This window comes from Leptonychotes weddellii, chromosome 1, assembly GCF_054177405.1.
Source record: "Leptonychotes weddellii isolate Sample4059 chromosome 1, ASM5417740v2, whole genome shotgun sequence".
NCBI classification, from domain to species: Eukaryota; Metazoa; Chordata; class Mammalia; order Carnivora; family Phocidae; genus Leptonychotes; species Leptonychotes weddellii.
Window position 1 is genome coordinate 143,322,506 of NC_138369.1, and position 19,453 is coordinate 143,341,958.

The window sequence follows — 19,453 nt, forward strand, 5'->3', positions numbered from 1 at the left end:
CGTTTAAAACAGGATGAGGGGAACTGCCTAAGCTTGAGAGCCTTAAAGTCTTTTCTAAGATTGACTAATATGGCAAAATCTTTACAGAAAAGAGGCTCATAAATCTTGATTCATACTGAAAACAACATACTTAAAAGGAATCGCAGAGTTAAGCATTCCAAAAAGATCAACCGGGCTCTCTAAAAAGGAGTACAGAATTTAGCTCCTTGGTAATTCCTTTCTACTAGAAACTGGTCCCTCATCTTCTCCTGAGTAGGCAACAAAACCTGAAGATACTCAGGAGAAGACAGCCTTTGTAGGATGTCTGGTGGTGAGGACACAGCCTTCCCTCACGGCATTTCAGAACTTTTCCCCTTTTTTTGACATAAGGAGTAGATATTTTCTCTAAAAAAGACACTTACCTATATATTTAAAGTTACTTGTTTCTATACACATCACCCATGTTTTTGTTTGTTTGTTTGTTTAACAAAGTGCCAGGAAAAGTTCTATTCTGAAATCTTGTGGGTTGTATTAATTTGTGCTAATGGTCCTGCTCATGAACCGTGACTTCTCAAATAAAAAACAATTGTTTTTCTTAGATATTGATTTCCCCTTCCACCTTGCTTTCCATAGGATGGATTTATTGACTTTTTAGAGTTTATTGCTGCTTTAAATTTAGTTATACGAGGAAAAATGGAGCAAAAATTAAAATGGTATTTTAAACTGTATGATGTTGATGGAAATGGTTCTATTGACAAAAAGGAACTACTGAACATCTTCATGGTAAGTGAAGTAGTGAAGGAACTTTGTAGGACATTGTATAGTTAATGTAATTTTCTTCCCTGTGGAGCTGGCAACAGCTGTCTATGTGGTTGGTGACTCTTGGGATATACATTTGGAACCACTGGAGCCATGTAAGTTTCTCTATGCTATTGGTTACTGAGTGTGCACCTGCAAACCAGCATTTTCTTGTTGGTGTTCAAATTCACAGATGTAGCAGAGTACTGAGATGAAAAATGAAATAAACATGATATTCTAAAACAATTTATCTTTTTGTCTGCATCGGTGCAGAAAGTTTTGTGAGGAACAGCTGAAATACTAGATGGTTTGTATAGCAAGAGCCATGGACTAAGAACAAAGAAAGCTGGGCATCAATCTTTCTGGGGGTTGGACTAAAGTATTTCTAATAGGTAGCTCAAGGATCCTGGGATCCTTTCCAGCTCTAAAGTTCAATGAGTCCTTTTATAAATCTCAACCCCCCCCCATCATGGAATTGGGAATAGTTATTATCATGGTGTGAGATGAAATGGATCCTAGAGTAAAAGATGATTAAATGGGACACTGTACCTAAGTGAGAATGTGAAGTAAAATAAACATTATGAATGCGATATAGTGAATTTGTAACACAGAGTCAGAATTAGAATCAGAGGTCTTAGAAATGATCTGGTCCAAATTCTTCCATTTATAGATGAAGGAGTTGAGTTACAAACATAATACATAGTATAAATATTAGCAACAATGTAAAGAAAAATAAATGGGTAGAACTACGATTATAATTAAACACCTCAAACCTGTTAAAATTTAAAACTATCAAATGTAGAGTTAACCAACATATGCAAAGAATTCAAGAGTATGATAATATTAATATTGCTTCCACTTTAATCTCACACAAGTAATTCACAAAAAAGTGCTAAGATGCACTTTGTAACTGAATTTTGTAAGCATTAAAATTCTGAAATTCTGTATACATATTACATATTGCAACACAAAATTAGGAATCCAGAATATTCTCTAGAGACTGCCCAACCACATGTAAATTTTAGAATATTCTCTTAAATAAACATATTCAAATTTATTTAAAAAAATTAAATATGTAATATAGCATACAAATATTGGGGGATGCCTCCAAAGCAGTACTCAGAGCAAGGGTTCATATCCTGGGATCTATGGATCTGTGGCCTTTGGGAATCCTTGAAGACCATGAAATTGAGTGCAAATTTTTTCTTGTATGTTACCCATTTTTGGGGGGAGAGGTAGAGGGTCATCAAATTCTCAAAAGAATTAGGAAGAATGAAAGGATAAAATGATTTTGTCTAAATCTTATGGAAATTTTTGCACAGGTTTTCATTAGTTAAAATGTGTAACTTCCATTAATGAGTAAAGAAAAGAGAAATATTAAGTAGCTAATTGAGTTTTTTTCTTAAAGTGTTAAAAGGAGAACAAAAAGAAATAAGGAAACAAATAATAAAAGCACAGGGCAAAAATTAATAATTGATACTATTTGTCTCCAATGAAATTAATAAAAATTAACAAGAATAAGATTTAATTCTGGCAAGGGCACTGTAAGAAGAGCACCCTTACATACTTGTGGAGGGAGTATAAATGGATAGAACATTCCTGGAAATTTGGTAATCTGCATCAAGAGGCTAAAAGTTTATCTTTATTTTAGAGTCAACATTTCTGGTCAGAAAAAACAATCATTAACATCATCAAAGATCAAAGTTCTATCATTTACATCACAGTCACTAAGATACTAAAAATAAATGACTTAAAAGAAGAAAAGTTTTAAATAAATTAATGCAATGGAATATGTACTTACAAAAAATGAGTATCAACAAATGTTTGTGGTAGCAAGTGAAAAAAATAGGGTAATGAATAATACATGCTGTTTAATAGAAGTTCTCTCAGTACATGATTACAGGATGTTGAAATAAAATACAGCCCAACCATCAAAAGATCCAAAGGAAGTACTAGATTATAGGCAAAATTTACAAAGATGTAGTTACATCTTAATTTCACTTCAAAGACATAAAATGGTCAGGAGAATTTTTGAGAAGAATTATTAGAGAGGATTTCTTGGGTAAGAGACTTCAAGTCCACGGCACGGGAATTTAAGGAGACCATAGAGGTTTGGGGAACACTGTGTTCCAGTGTTTGAATCTGAGAAATCTATATGAAACAGACCATGGCAGCGGAGTGGAGGGATGCTGTTTGGGAAGTATCTCATGCCTAGAATTAGTTGGGACGGAGGTTTTTTCATAGATCAGATATGGGGGGTGGGGAAGTTGACATGGAGTTGTCTTGGATCTTGTCCAGCTGAGCCACTTGGAGAAGTGAGGGCACCTCAGAAGTAGAGGGAGCTGGAGGTAGAACTAGAGAGTGGTTCTCAACCAGGAGCAAGGTTGCACTCTTACTCCCCCAGGGGACATGTGGCCATGTTGGGAGACATTTTGGTTGTCAGCTGGGCGGTGAGTGGAGGAGGGTGTGGTGCAAATGCTATCCATTGTTTAGAGACCAGGGGTGGCTGTTAAACATTCTCCAATGCACAGGACAATCCCGAACAAGAAAGAATTGTCTAGTCTGCAATATCAATTGTGCAGATGTTGAGAAACTCAGACCTAGAACTTGTAGAAGGAGCCTCGAGGGGTCAGCTGGAATCAAAATGCATGATGCACATCTAGGGAATTGCAGGAGAGTCTCAGTAATGAAGGGGAAACATGGTCTCAGAGAAAGAGGGAATTTCCAACATCTGCCATCCAGAGAGCTCTGACAGTCGGTAGCCATGACAGTGCCTGCCAAGTCAGAGGTGTCCTGCTCCCCCTTCTCTCCTACCTCCTCCTGCTCCCGCTCAGAAGTGGTCCTTATCAAAATGCAGGAGAAAGTGCAGACATGCTAAATGAGGGAGGAAAGAAGGAAACAACCCATGCCTCCTGACCCATCCCCCAACCATGTTTCTTCTGTAAGAAGAGGGAAAACACAGGAAACACTGACGACTCCCTCCGAAAATACCCCTTCAGGCCTCGTCAACCTTCCATCAATCCTTCAGTCTCACTTATATTGCCCAGTGATGGGTGACAGACAAATCCTAGAAATTGCATAATCTTTTATTATGACGTATTCATGTGGTCTAGTATCCCTTCAGGCTGTGGGAATACTGGATGCCTAGCCAAATTTTCTAGGCTTTTGGGACCTCTGCCAAGACACCGAGGAACCCTAAAAACGTTCATCTAATAGGATACTACATGTATGTAACCATTATTCTAAGTATTCCTGTATATTTAACCGTGAGACCTGGACTTGCTAAGGCCAGGAGTGGTGCATTACCACTGTTCGCTCTGACTGATCCTGGATTCAGCTTCAGTAATGCTTAAGAAGCAGCAGAAGAGATAGTCCTATTGCAGACCATGCCCTCAATTAAAATATGTTGTCAGTGGTTTTTCTGAAGATCCCTTCATGTTCAGTCAAGATAGTTATGTTCAAATTCCCAGATGACTACTCGTTCTCTCTCTCCATCTTTCTTTCATTTTATTATGAATTTTTACATCAAATATTGGTCATTTAATTTCATCACCTGAGGGTGGGGGAGAAGGAGAGCATGGTTAAATTTCCCCTCTAGGAAAGCTGGAAATGTCATTTTCTCTGGGTCCCCTGACAGCCTTTATGATGAAAAGGTGCTGGCAGGATGTGAGAGAAATTCAGTGTCCTTCCAAGGCATACATATCTGTCTTCCCAGTCGATCATTCTACAAAAGGGCAAAAAGGACCAGAGATGCTAGTGTCAGAAGCTGGAGGGGAAGCCTTGGATGCTTACAGAATATCCTTTCATGTTTCTCCATAAGATCAATTATAACTGGTCTGAAGTTGAGATTATTGTTTGTTTTCTAGGTCCAGAATTCTTATGACAGTGGCCGCTACAGTTTTTTTCTGCAGTAGGCTTTTTTGCATCTTTTGTGACCTAATATGTTGAATGGATCCCTTCGTCCCATATAATATCAAACTTCAGATTGTATTCAGTTAATTAAATTTCTAAACCTCATTACCCTGAACTGACATATAATCTTTTTATTTATTTTTAACAACTAGAACAGGTTGGACAGCCAAAATGACATGAACATATCCTCAAATTCTGTCACATTGAGGGTAGAAATGTCACAAAATGTATTTGCTTCCAGCAAAGTTGTACTCCCTGATTTGATTTCTCTGCAGGCTGTACAAACCCTCAATGGCCAGCAAACTCTGAGTCCTGAAGAATTTACTAACTTGGTGTTTCATAAGATCGATATAAATAATGATGGTAAGGCAATTACTCTCCTTGGGCTCACTTTTTTTTTTTTTAATTTACAAAGTAGGAGATGGTGGGGGTGGGAATGCCATTTAGGCAAAAATATGAACCTTTCAAGAAAATCCTAGTTGTGATATCACTTGGGCTTCATAATTTGGCCAATTCAATGTTCTCCAGTCAGTAAAATTCAACGGAATATTTATTGACCATATATATATATATACATGATGCTTGACACTTAGGGAAATATGAACAAGAGTAAAGGGAGGTACAAGGAAAGAAAAGTGGAAGAATATGATATGAAGGACTATGCTGTTCGCTCTGGGTTATGTTCTAGTAATTATTCTTTTCTACTGGAAGCGTCTCATCAACTTGCAAATAAACTCAAGTTTTCCATACTATAAAAATCATTTCTTCAATTGTGTGATTTTCCTCTACTATCAGATTTTTTTCCTTCCCTTTGACTATACACTTCTGGGAAGAGTTGTACTTGCCTTCATTTCTGTTCTTTGTACCTTTTCTGCATTTCTACTCTTTCCGCTCATTTCTCCATCTTCTATTGTTACCCTAAAATCTGGGTTCCTCTTTAGTTCAGAGAAGGTAACTTCTTCAGAGGCTGAGTGAAAGGGAAGACACAGACATTCCAGAAGGGGGAGTGCTTACACCAAATGGCTTTGATCTCAGTAAACCGGTAAGGGAGCATATTGATTTGAGATTGAGGCAGCGTATCTAGGAATGTTCCTTGAAAACAGAAAGTTTGACATTGTGGAAAATATGATGTTAATAAGTGATTTAAGGGGGGGAAAGGGATGGATATGAGGCACTGGGACTCCAGCCATGGTTTTCGTCAATCCGAGGTAACTTTTTCCACAGAACCAACATGCCCGCCATAGGTCACTTCTTGTAATGGACAGTAGAGGGCAGTAGACATCCATGTTGAGTGTGGCGGTTTGCCCAAGTCTTATGTGGCAGCTCAGTCTGGCAGGATGGGATGATGAGAAGGCTGGGAGGGAGTTCACATGAAATCGCCATTATGAATGAGCCAAAGGACTGGACAAGAGTATAAATCTCAGAATAACACTTGGAAATGTATCAATAGTATCAATCTCCCTCTTAGGACCCAGTCCTCGTTTGCCTCAGCTCAATTTCGAATTCAGAATGCTCATTTTCTAATTGACCAAGATCAGAGCCATTTGGTTGTAATCACTTGTATTTGGGTCTATATAGATCGAGGATAAAATAAATCAGTTCAGATGAAAGCTTGCAAAACCCAGAATTGACAAGGAAACTAAGGGAAGGTAGACAAGGACTAGAGAAATGGAGAGTGGAAGATCTTAGAAGGTCAATGAAAATTTTATTTGAAATATGCAACTGAAAATTCTGATCACCAAACAGGACAAATGCTGTAGGTTTTGTTCTGTTTTAATTTTTAATCAGAAGTGCTGCAGTATGGCAGGAATTGGAATAGAGATGATAAAACATTTCAGGCTGGGGCTGAAATCGTTGACCAAAGGATAAGTGTCCTGGAAATAGATGGGATATTGTGAATGTTTAAGACTTAGTAATACAATGAATGTCAAAAGGGCAGGTCAAGAATGTTGAAAATATCTCTGGATCCTGCTTCTAGGGATGGAAGTGGGAGGAAAGGAAAGGTGACCTCTACTGGAGAAGTGTGAGGATTGTGGTATCCTTGAGAAGGGGCTTGATTTCTATTAGTGTGGGGGAACAGATAATGTGTTCCAGAAAACAAGAAAGTGATGCAGGACTCACTATTTATTACCTAAACAGTTTCCTCACAAACAAAGTATAATAGAACCAATAAAATGGGGGAATGTGGTTGGAAGGCCCTAGAAAAAGAAAGAGGGGGTTGCAAAAGGATGCAAATCTAGAAGAGTGAAGGTGTTTTCTTGGGCAATAACTAAGGATACCTGCAGACCAGGAAATGGGCTCTTTGACCTGGAAGAGCATGTCAAAAGAGAGAGAATACATTATGGTTTCTGGAATAGCTTACAGAACTAATCATGCAAATCATTTCCTCTGATGGAAACTTGTATTAAAGAAAAAAGATGTATATCATTGCCTTTACAATGAAGATATCAAATAAACTAGCTGCATTTTGGAACAACAGTGAACCACTGTTTCTTAGCAAATGCATATACACAACTAAACTAATAGAATTTGCTTTTATATGCAAATTATTGGAGATTGTCTTACCATCTCATCAAGAGACAGCTGAGTCATTCCCTATATCAAGAAAAGGACACTAAAATTCTACTGTTGGACAAAGACAGCCCAAAGCACCAGAAGGCAAGGAAGAGAAAGTAATGAAGACATAGAAGGCTGATATTTGTAGAAGCATAAAAGGATTTTGCCAGTATTTGACACAGGAAAATAAAATGTTTCACTCACACATAAAAGGGGAGCAAGCACCACAGGGGAAAATGTATATTCATCTTTGTACAAACCTAAGTATATATACCTCGAATAAGATTTTTTAAATTGTTGATTATCATTGTTATCAAAACGTCAGTTTGGTAGAAATAGAGATGTTCAGTCAAGTATAACAGAATAGTGTTGACTATGTGCCAATATTTTTTTTTTATTTTTCAAACTGAAAAGAAAGCTTACTATTGGTATCTGATAATCCAGTGAATTTTGAAACCAAAGATCAAGAAGATCACAACACAACAGGATAGAACTTTAGGAACATATATGAACATCCCAATTTAACTGCAAATTGTTTACAAAAGAATGACCAACATCAAATATGTTGGGACAAAAAATACGCAACAGCTATGAAGTATTCTATACATGATTATCATGATAGTTAGCAAATCAAAGTTAGAAGATTAATCAAAAGAGAGGCATAGGATAAATGCTATGAAAATAAAAAAAAATGAGTATCTACAAACTCCATGAGGGCAAGAACTATTCCTGTTTTATGTACTTCGGTATTTCTTGCAGGCTCACACTTCCTGACACATAGCAGTTACTCTATGAATAGTTGTGAGATGAATGAGTGTCTGGTAAGAAGATGTTATGAAAAGTGAAGGAAGATATAAAAAAGAAACAAGTACAACATACAATGTTTTTTTTTTAAAGATTTATTTATTTGAGAGCGAGCAAGAGAGAGAGCACACACAATGGTGGTGGAAGGGGCAGAGGGAGAGAGGGACAAGCAGACTCCTCACTGAGCAGGGAGCCCAATGCAGGGCTCGATCCCAGGACACTGAGATCATGACCTGAACTGAAATCAAGAATCGGAAGCTCAACCGACTGAACCACCCAGGCGCCCCACAACATGCAATGTTATCTGTAGGAAGAAAGGTGTTTAGACTATTTTGGAAATTAACATATATGTGCATATGCATTGCCACTTCACAAAATATAAGTGCAATTGATTAGCAGGAGTTAATTACCAATGGAAAGTGAAACGGGGGGACAGAAAGAGGTTACAGGGGACTTCTTTCACTTCATTACACTTTTTTGTAGAGCTTAAGTTTTATATCACGAGCATGTATTATGGTAATAATTCAACAAGCTATTTTTATCCTTATATTATGAACAAAAGCATCAGGAAGAAAAACTTGAAGAGAATCACAATGACAGAAGATTGAAGTTCAATATTCAATGTTACTGAAGAATGAAAAGAGGCAGGAGAGCAAGACAAGTCAGGATAAATGATGAAGCATGGAATTCTGCAGCCTTTCCTGCAGGAAGAATAGCAACCACGTTCTACCATGCACGGCCTAGGAGTCATTCTTGACCTGATTTAGGAAGATTTATAGAATCTGTTCACAACATCAAGTGCAGAAAGTGTCCAGGCAAGTTTAAGCTAGTGCCAAATAGCGCAGGGGCAGGGGAGACTTAAGTAGCTCATAATAATAAACCATGAAAGTGAAAAGAGACAGAACAAGGCCAAAGACGAAATGAAAGAGGTGATTATTGGGCAGATATTTTGGGTAAAAGAAAACAGGGACAGGACATGAAGACACTTTATTGAGCAGTTACCTAGAAGGAACGTTGTGAAAAGCCACGGAAGTCACAGTGACTCAAACTGAGAAGCAGAACTACCAGGGGAGAAGGGGGAATCGGGTTTTCTCGTATAAAAAAGAAACTCCTGCACTTAAAAACTCGGCTATAAAATGCTGCTAAATGCTGCTAGTGCCACCTTGCTTATGACTACAAAACTGTGTCGTGTAAAATCTTCACTGGCGTCCGCCCTTGAAAATCTGGTCATTCTCATCTCCTGAGACCCACCCCCATTCCTGTCTCTGCTAATTTCCCAGCACTGCTACACTGTTTCACCACGTTCTCATTTAGAAGAACTGACAAAAAATCTTTTATGCAGGCTGGTTTCTTTTAAAACCAGGCTGACTTCCTTAGAGCAACAATGATAATGTGAGCATGCACAGTAAATTTTGCCTTTTTTTTTTTTTTGAGGGGGGTAGGAGGTCATTTTTTGTTTTGTTATGAAAGGTAATATAAGATGTTAATGGGAAGAAACACGGGACGCAGGAATATCAACAAGATAACCAGATTGCAAAAACAAGGCTAAAGAAAATATCCACAGGTAGCCTCTATCATCAATGAAGTTGCTGAAATTGGTAGTGAGTGATGGGAGAGCATTGACCTTCAGGGTCCCCAGGAGGAGAGAAGATATCTGCAAACACAACAAAAAACACTAAATCATGTAGATATAAATGGTGAGTATATGTATATTTTAACATATAAAAATAAAATTGTATACTTTCTGAATTATGCCCTACAAACACTGAAATGTATCTTTAAATATACAACAAAATAATACAAACTCAAACCATTGGTTTAGATCCCTCTGAGCCCTGTGATCTCCAGCTCAGTCACCTCTTACTGGCTTTGGCTCTTTGCTGGTAGATTTTTTGAGGGGAAGCTTCTAGACCTGCATAGGCGATTCTTTCTAGACAGATTCAGAAACCATCCTTTTAATTTGTTTGGGCATAAATCCACAGACAAATTAAAAGGGATTAGGAAACAATGTTTAAGAACATCAGATAAAGGGAAGCAATTTGTCAGCACTTTTTCTGAGCACCTGTCACGTTCCAGCACCATAGCGTTGGAGGAAACGGCACTTGTAGCTGGGGCTTAATACATGTTTGATGAATAAATGAGTGAATGCTAAGTGCTAGAGGGAAAAGAGGAAAATTTCAAGGTAAGTACTTTAAATAGAAACAGTAAAAGTTATAAGTTGCTATAGGTAGAAGTTGACTTAATTTCAAAAAGAATTTTTTTATGGTAACTGGTTAGGTAACATAAACAAAACAAATATGCAGAGTTCACACAGGTTTTGAGAAAAGTGAAAAAACAACAGTGAAGAGTTCCATCCTCTAAGTTGCTAAGGGAGTAGAACGTAGAAGTTCTCATCACAAGAAAAAGAAAAAGTGTAAAGTGTATTTATGTGAGGTGATGGATGTTGCAATATATACATGTATCTAATCATTATGTTGTACACCTTAAACTGAAACAATGTTATATGTCAATTCTATCCCAATTAGAAAAAAATGTTTTTTAAAGAAATTCCATCTTTTCTCTCTTTGCCACACCAGTAACTGATGTTGCTTTTCACCTGACATGGTGACTCTACCCTCCACACCCTCAGACACAGCTCCTTCTAGCAGCACTGGTGACAATGGACAAGTGTTATACCTGAGCGATCAAAATGCACTTCTGTTCCCACATCTGCACTCTCATTTCTCTTTTGGTCATGCGAAGCCCCTAGAAATCTGAAAAACTTCTGCGTGGGGAATTTAGCAGCTATGATTTCCCTTTGCAAAACATAGGATTGTTTTGTTGTTGTTATTTATGGTTTCTGTGACCCACCACTCCGCACCATGTGCCCGTCCCCAGCCCCACACTTACTACTCCTCATTTTCAGTTTTCTCTCAGTTTTCAGTTTTCTTTTTCTCATTCCATGGTTATACATTCCCTGTGAGACAGAGATGACTCCATGCCTACCCTGTGGGTTTTGCACAAACTTCTTTGGCATAAGGAAAACATAAGGAACAAAGATTCAATTTCCCTCTAGAAAACATGTTTTAGAATTTTGCCATTGAAACCAAAGGGAATGTATCTTATGAGAATGTGATGATTCATGCTTGTTTATATTTGAATCACTATCATGGTGTTTTGTATATTTGACTTTATCCACTAAAAAGTATTTCAGGTCCTGCTGACTTTCTGCCCCAGATGTACATTCTCTAGTTACTGAATGTTCTTGACTCGTCTTTGGCTGCCCTTCTACCTATCCACAAAACCTATTTGGTACAGTCGCTTTGAGATCAGGAACTACATCTCTACCCCTTGACTTGAAGACAGTCATGTGCAGCCAAGTCCCAGCAGACTCTAAGCCTAGGGTGGGTGGTGGTCCAGTGAGGCCAAAGAAAAGACCCGGAGACAACGATTAAAACATAGGTTATTATTATTATTATTATTTTTAAGATTTTATTTATTTGAGAGAGAGAGAGAGAGAAAGTGAGCATGAGCGGGGGGAGGGGCAGAGGGAGAAGGAGAGGGAGAAGCAGACTCCCCATTGAGCAGGGAGCCTGATGTGGGGCAAGACATAGGTTTATCAGGGGAACTTATGTACAGGGAATCTAGCAGTGGCCAACTGGACACAGCATCTGCTTTTGGCATCTATATGCAGCAAGTTTAGTATTAGAGCAATTTAACCTAGCAACTCTCAGGGGCCCCTCCCCTCCTTGCATGGACAGCACTTCCAAGGAAACCAAGGTCTGCCACCTGGACACCTTGGTTTTAGGGGAGATACTCCAGGTTGGCCATCCCCAGAGCCCCTGACCTTGAACACTAAACAACACATTCCACTGCACATTCTGCTTGGTGGGAATATAGAGGGAGGATGGGATCTCTACATTTTCAAGATAGCGATTAACAGGGGCATTTGGAGTATGCTTACACGAACTAGCTATCCAGCGCATACCATAAAGCTCATAACTACAATCCAGATGAGTCAGCAGAGAAGCCCCCCATCCCCTCAAAATGTTGAAAAGTTATCTTGTAGGATGAGGCTAGTGGCAAAACATAGCAGCCATGGCTTAAGTCAAGCTGATGACACTGGGAATCAAAAATGAGAGGGGAGCCTGAGTGGCTCAGTCAGTTGAGCATCCAACCCTTGATCTTGGCTCAGGTCTTGATCTTAATGTCATGAGTTCAAGTCCCACATTGGGCCCCATGCTGGGCATGAAGCCTACTTAAAAAAAAAATCAGAAAATGGCTGACCAATAATTATACATGGAATGAATAAATCTTTAACCTTTTTAGGGGTGCCTGGGTAGCTCAGTCGGTTAAGTGTGTGACTCTGAGTTTCGGCTCAGGTCATGATCTCAGGGTCATGAGATTGAGCCGCGAGTCAGGCTCCATGCTCAGTGTGGAATCTGCTCATCCTTCTCCCTCCCGCTGCTTGTGCTCTCGGTCTCTGACTCTCTCAAATAAATAAATAACATCTTTTAAAAAAATGTTTAACCTTCCTCACAGCTTAGGACAGTCCCTGAAATTATTTCCTGAGAGAAGAATATTGAAAACAGCCTTGCACAATGTCATTTCCTCCTGATCTTAGAAATCAGCAATATTCATGCTCCTATCACTTGGTCATATCTTCAAGATTAAAGGTCAAATAATCAATACTGTGTAGAGACGTGAATGTGTATGTGAACACAAATGCATTGCTGATGTTCTCAACTTAAAAATAGTTTGTATTTGGGGCACCTGGGTCGTTAAGTTGGTTAAGCGTCTGACTCTTGATTTTGGCTCAGGTCATGATTTCAGCCCCGCATCAGGCTCTGTGCTGGCCATGGAGCCTGCTTGAGATTCTCTCTCCCTCTCTCTCTGCCCCTCCCCCCACCCCCGCTTGCACTCTCTCCCTTCCTCTCTCTCTCTTAAAAAAAAAAAATAGTCTGCTTTTGTCGTCTACATTTTCATTGGCAACCCTACCATTGAATGCTTTTCTATATAAGGATATTCAAAGAATTTAGAGTCTGGTTGAGGTGAAAAAAATGTCAGAAGAATATCAAGGAAAGTATCTGGGAATATATTGTATACACCAGTGATTGGTATGAACAAAGCCTCTTGTTAATTGTTCATTTATTATTTTCTAGGAGAATTGACTTTAGAAGAATTTATCAATGGCACAGAAAAAGATCAGGATCTTCTGGAGATTGTTTCCAAGAGCTTTGACTTTTCCAATGTACTGAAAGTAATCTATAATGAGAAACAGACACAGAAGGGAGGCTTCCTTCAAACCACGTGAGAAGACTGATCTAGGGAAGGGGGAAATGAAGCAGTGGTGAGCCGTGAGAATGCCTTTTCCGACTTCCAGTGGATACAAGACTTTCAGTTGAGAAGAAATGAAATTCTCCCACGTACATGCTATTGATTTCAGGTTTTTATTATAATTGGTATTGGCTTGTGAATACATCACTTAAGTCCCATGAAGACTTCCATAAAAATCACAGACAAAAGAATTGTTGCTTTTCTGTCTATATATTAGTACTTTCTCTGCAGATTAAAACATGATTAACCTGAAGGACTGTCTCCATATCTGTTCAAAATAGAGCTCACATATATGTTTCCTTGCACACCTAAATTAATCTGAGTCTTAAAATAGAACTGGATGATCTGGGCAGTGTCTCCATACTTTAATATTCTTCTTAACATGCGTTCGGCAAATGTGTTTGCTGTCTCTTGGCTCCCGTTGTATCTCTGTATTATAAATGACCAAGTTCTGGTCTATGGAGAAACTTTCTTCTTCCCTTTTTTCCCTTATTCTTTACCCTGAATCCTGTCTTGAATCAGTAATAATGTTCTGCTCCAAAGGAAAAGTCTTAAGCTATATAGTAAAAGGAGAAAATTTCAGGCAGGGCAATGAGATCGTTTCCACTGATTTGTTATAAATCTGGGTCCAGTTGTGCATGAAAATGTGATGCATCATCTATAATTATTATGCCAGTTGGGGGTTTGATCAGAAGAGGAGACAGCCAGGCTATGGAACAACAAGCACTTGACATTTTAAACGGTCCTGACATTATAGCTCTGACATTTCATTTTTTATATCCTTTCCAAAAAATGAAATGATGAATGAGATTTCTTGATGGGTTAGAACTTTTTAAGTTTTGGGTTCTATATCACAGGCCCATTAGTACATCTGTCAATGCAAGGCTTTCTCATGGAAACACAGTGGAGGCTGAAGAGCAGATGGGAGCTATCTTCATGTTAAGACCTTCCTAATTATGCTTTCATATTCAGATTTTGGGCTAAACACACACAACTGAAACTACAAAGACAGACTTGGATGGCCCTGTCTCCCTCATGGTTACTGATGAGGATAAAAATCTGGATAGAGGTATAGATGGGACATACGTGGCGGTAGAAATGAAGTATAAATGTAGGTAGAGAAGTTTTAGTTGAATGTATAGATGAAGATGCACATGAAGGTAGTCTAGATGGACATAGAAATATTCAGTGGTTTCCCAAAAGATTTTGAGGAAATTTGCAAAGAAGTGCACAATATATGTTGAAATAAAAGTATTGCCAATAAAGTAAAAAAAAAAAAAATCACCGCAGCCATAATGACACAAAGTTCTACTCACTTGCTGACAGTGGACTCTGAGCTTCCTAGCAGCAGAAGGGAAAAGGAAAACATCATGACAGTCTTGCCCCAGCAACAGCCCCATCCTGGCAGGTGGCAGTTGATTTCATCCCCCACCCCCCACATTCCTCTGAGGCACCTAGTGTCCTTTCCATAGAAAACTGGGTCCCAGTGCCCCCTTCCAACCTTCTATGTCCTAATAACTCCAACATTTTCCCTTTGTTCTTCCAGCCTAGGAGGGTAGCTGCTTCCAGCCATTTCTGTGTTCCTTCTTCAGTGTCCTCCCTTTGCTTTTTCACTCCTCCAATGTCTTTCTCAAGCCGAGCCGAAATCAAGAGGGAGACTTAACCAACTGAGCCACCCAGGCACCCCCCTCAAGTCTCCATCTCTTAAGGTCAGTCTCCCCAAGGTCATGTTCCTTCTTCATGCTTTCCTCTGCAGTTTAGCACCATGAGCCTGGTCCAGGAAATAGTCCTAATCTACATACGAAGTCATATTACTTGAATGAACTAGAGATTTTATTTTTTTATTTTTATTTTTATTTTTTTTAAGATTTTATTTATCTGCAAAAGGGAGAATGAGAGACAGAGAGCATGAGAGGGAGGAGGGTCAGAGGGAGAAGCAGACTCCCCGCTGAGCAGGGAGCCCGATGCAGGACTTGATCCCGGGACTCCAGGATCATGACCTGAGCCGAAGGCAGTCGCTTAACCAACTGAGCCACCCAGGCGCCCCTGAACTAGAGATTTTAAAATAAATTCCTTCCTCCTTCAGATGATAAGCTTTAAGTAGAGCCTACTGCCCAGTGACTTTTTTTTTTTAATTTTTCAGGTAGTTTTTTTTTTTTTAATTTAAACAGAATTCCATGTGTTTCCTCCCAATGATTTTACAGTAAAATTTCAAGTAAGGAATTTTATGACAAGGAGGGCCTAGTGTGTGAAGAACCTCAACAACCTTAGGTTAATGTCTAGACTATCACTCCCATTTACCAAAAGGCAGCGATCCAACCAAAATTGTAACCATCTAATGAGAACCAACATCCTCCAACACATTTTTCTCTTTGTTCCTACAATGCCTTGATGCTTTGAAGGAAAGACACTATTTTAAAAAGAGATAAGGATGGAAAGTATTAAAAGATTTGATCATCTTAACCTTATAAAAATGACACCCCTCCCCCCAAAGAGATTAAAGTCATATTACATCTCTCTACAGATTTGAAGATGCACCAGGAAGATGGCCTGCATCTTTGGTCCAAAGTCTTGAGAAATAAAGGAAGAAAAAGAGGAAAAGAAATGAATGGCAGCTGGTCCAGATAAGAACAAGCTCTAATATGATTTCTTTCTCCTCACATCAGTGGCTGGTGACCAGATGCTCCTTCAATTAAGCCTTGGCTCTTTCTGGCAGGGACACAGAACATTCCACCTAGAGAAACATCTGCTGATAGAGAACTGGGTTTAGATCACAAGGGTACGCTGTGGGGGCAGGAGAATGGTTTAACTGGGGCAAATATTTCCTTTATTTTTCTTTCCAAAATGTGTTGGCACAAATGTAATGGGGAATTAAATGAGAAAAGTGGTTTGTTTAAAATTAAATATATGACGAAGAGGCAAAATGAAGAGACCTAAAGGAAGGATTAGCACATTAAAGAAACAACATGAGGGCTGGAGAGAGCCTCCTGCTCTGCCTACCCCCCAGTCCCCATTTATATTAGAATAACCTTTAAACATGAAAATGAAATACAGACAAGTCTTGACATTTAAAACCAAGCTAGGGTCTTATGCTTGCTGAAGAAATCTAAATCATTAAAACTGTGTGGACAGGGAATAGCTTTTTTAATACTTAGAGTTTTTTCTGGGGACAGCCGTAGGTAAGCAAAATTGGACATTCAAATAAAAGCCAGAGAAAACCAAGTTTTATCAGTAGGATGACTGACAACATTGAGAAAGATATTTAGGGAGGCAGAATTGCTTGATGGAGTCAACGCTGGACTGAGACCACATGTGGATTCTTGGGACCTCCAACAAGACATTTGCCCCTCTGGGTCTTGGCCTCCTCAGCTCTCCAGAGAGGGGACAATTCTCTGAGGTCCCTTCCATCTCCATTTTTTTTTTGATTCCATGAAACCTCCATAATGTAGGGAATGACACCTCAGTATCTCAAAAAGATTATTAGTTACTTAGAAACAAAATTTATGGAACAAACTGTATTTGATACAAATTGCATGAAGCCCAGATTTTTTTTTTTTTTTTTTTTTTTACTCATGGCCAGTGAGTTTCAGGTTGCTACCTATAAGCTCTATGTTGTCTCCAGTTGTTACTTTTTGTTCCTACCCCTCATTCTGGGTGGTTCTTCATCATGCATAGAACAGTGGGCTAATGATAGACTTCCTACTTGGAAGTCACTTGAAAGTCTTTTTCAGAATAAAAAAATTTATATCCCTGGTAATTCTTTTTTTTTGTTTGTTTATTTATTTGAGAGAGAAAGAGAGCATGAGAGAGAGAGAGCATGAGCCGGGGGGTGGGGGAGGAGCAGAGGGAGAAGTAGACTCCCCGCCCAGCAAGGACCCCAGAATCATGACCCGAGCCGAAGGCAGATGCTTAACCATCTGAGCTACCCAGGTGCCCCATCCCTGGTGATTCTAATGCATGGCCAGGTATAAAAACCACAGTCATGTCTTTTATGAGAGACCCTTCTCTAGGGTCACCCTGAAAACAGCCAGTGTCCATCTATACTCTTTCTCCTAGCATTGACCTTTTGAGTTTCCTAGAGTTACGCGTGCATACTTCATTTGTGAGATATAGCAAAAAGGTCACAGACTTGTACACATGCACACTATTTTAATTCTTGCCTCCATCACTCACTCAACTGTACTAACCTTGATAAATCATTTACTCCAGTAAGTCTGAGTTTCCACATGACATGACATGAGATAACATATGTAAGCACCTAGCACAGTGCCTGGCATGTTACATACTTAGTACATGTTTGTTCCCTTAACCTTTTGCATTTTTCAAAGCTTAGATACATGGAGCTAAGGTTATTTCTTAAGGATTGGTTTCCATTCTGACCCAGAGGGAGGCTACATTCTTGTCCCAGATACTTTAATCTCTCAGTTCTCAAGTCACGTTTAATTGGCCCTTCTAATGAGGTCTGGGAAAACATTTATCTATAAACTATTATCTCTGAATGGGCAAAATCTTTAAAGTGCCCACAGGGAACGGACCCTCAAACTGTCAGTTATACAGACCTTAAGATTTTCTTCATGCTCTTAACATGACAATGAGCCCTCATCCATTTTCAGGCAAAAAAAATCTTCTAATGAGACTGCATACTTGGTTGCTGCTCCAGCATGTATGTTCATTCTTTTTGCTCAGAAACTTTACATTTCTATAACATGTACACTTTTCATGAGCATTTTAAGAAATATATAAAAAACTATACTATAGTACAGATAATATAAAAACTAATAACTCATTAATGTAATTTAGATATTATGATCATCATTTAATCTGTATTATTTAGAACAATATACATGAGAATATTAAGTAAAAATATATCCAGAACTTGACTTCTTTCTCTACCAAACTATCATCCCCCACACTACCAGCCTGCTCTCGGCCGCCATTGTCTCTACCCTGGATTATTACAGCAACCTCCTAACTAGTCTCCCTGCTTCCATGCCTGTCCCTCCACAGTCTGCTCTCAGGAGAGCAACCAGAGGGATCCAACTAATGCATAGGGATAGATCCTGTCATTCCAACCCCCAATGGGATCCTTACCTCATCTGCCCCTCTCCTCTCTCCTCGTCTTTCTCACCTCGTCTGCTGCTACTCTTCCCTACTCACACCATTTCAGCCATGATGGCCCCTTTTCTCTTTCTTTCTTTTTCTTTTTTTTAAAGATTTTATTTATTTATTTGACAGATAGAGACACAGCGAGAGAGGGAACACAAGCAGGGGGAGTGGGAGAGGGAGAAGCAGGCTTCCCGCCAAGCAGGGAGCCCGATGAGGGGCTCGATCCCAGGACCCCGGGATCATAACCCGAGCTGAAGGCAGACGCTTAACGACTGAGTCACCCAGATGCACCCCCCCCCCCTTTCTCTTTCTAAAACACACCAGCCACCAGCCCTCCACTGCGACGTCTTTCTTGCTGTTCTGTCTGCCTGGGAGGCTTTGCCCCAGATGTCAACATGGCTGTTACTTTCACCTACTTCAAGCTGTTGCTCAATTGTCACCTTCTCAGTGAGGTCTTCCCCACCACCTATTTAACATCAGAAATGTCCCTTCCCTCCGCCCCCACACTCCCAAGGCCCCTTTTCTGCTTACATTTATCCCTTAGTCCTATCATCTTCTAACCTGCTCTGTTACTGCTTATTTTTTCTTTGCCTCTCCCCATTAGGACACAAATTCCACAAGGCCAAGATTTTTGGCTGCTTGGTGTATTAACATACAACACTGAAGACAGAGCCTGGCACACAGTAAGTGCTCAACAACTATTTCTTGAATGAATAGAGGAACTGTGAAACTTGCCAATGAATATGCTTCTAAATCGTGATGGAGCCAACAGAGCTCTCTTCGGTCTCTTCGCTGTCTTTCCCGAGTCCACGTGTCCCTTCAGTATGTCATAAAGGTCATAAAAGGAAAATAATTTTAGTTATCCCTCGAATTAGTTTCCATGGGAACTCATATCATCCAACTGAAGCTGCCATTTAAAAAAAATGCTTTTGAAATTGACTTTTAAGCAGTTTCTTGATCACACAAGGAAATCGTGATGTTA

The 19,453-nt window shown here is 39.4% G+C and overlaps 1 protein-coding gene across 1 annotated transcript in view; it reads left to right on the forward strand.

The window, feature by feature from the left end:
• GUCA1C (guanylate cyclase activator 1C) overlaps positions 1 to 13,299 on the forward strand; it is a 31,902-nt gene extending 18,603 nt beyond the window's left edge. Inside the window, 3 exon segments of the mRNA XM_081804387.1 lie at positions 613 to 762; positions 4,965 to 5,119; positions 13,194 to 13,299. Coding sequence (XP_081660513.1) covers positions 613 to 762; positions 4,965 to 5,119; positions 13,194 to 13,299 — 411 coding nt within the window.
• Positions 13,300 to 19,453: the final 6,154 nt, after the last annotated feature.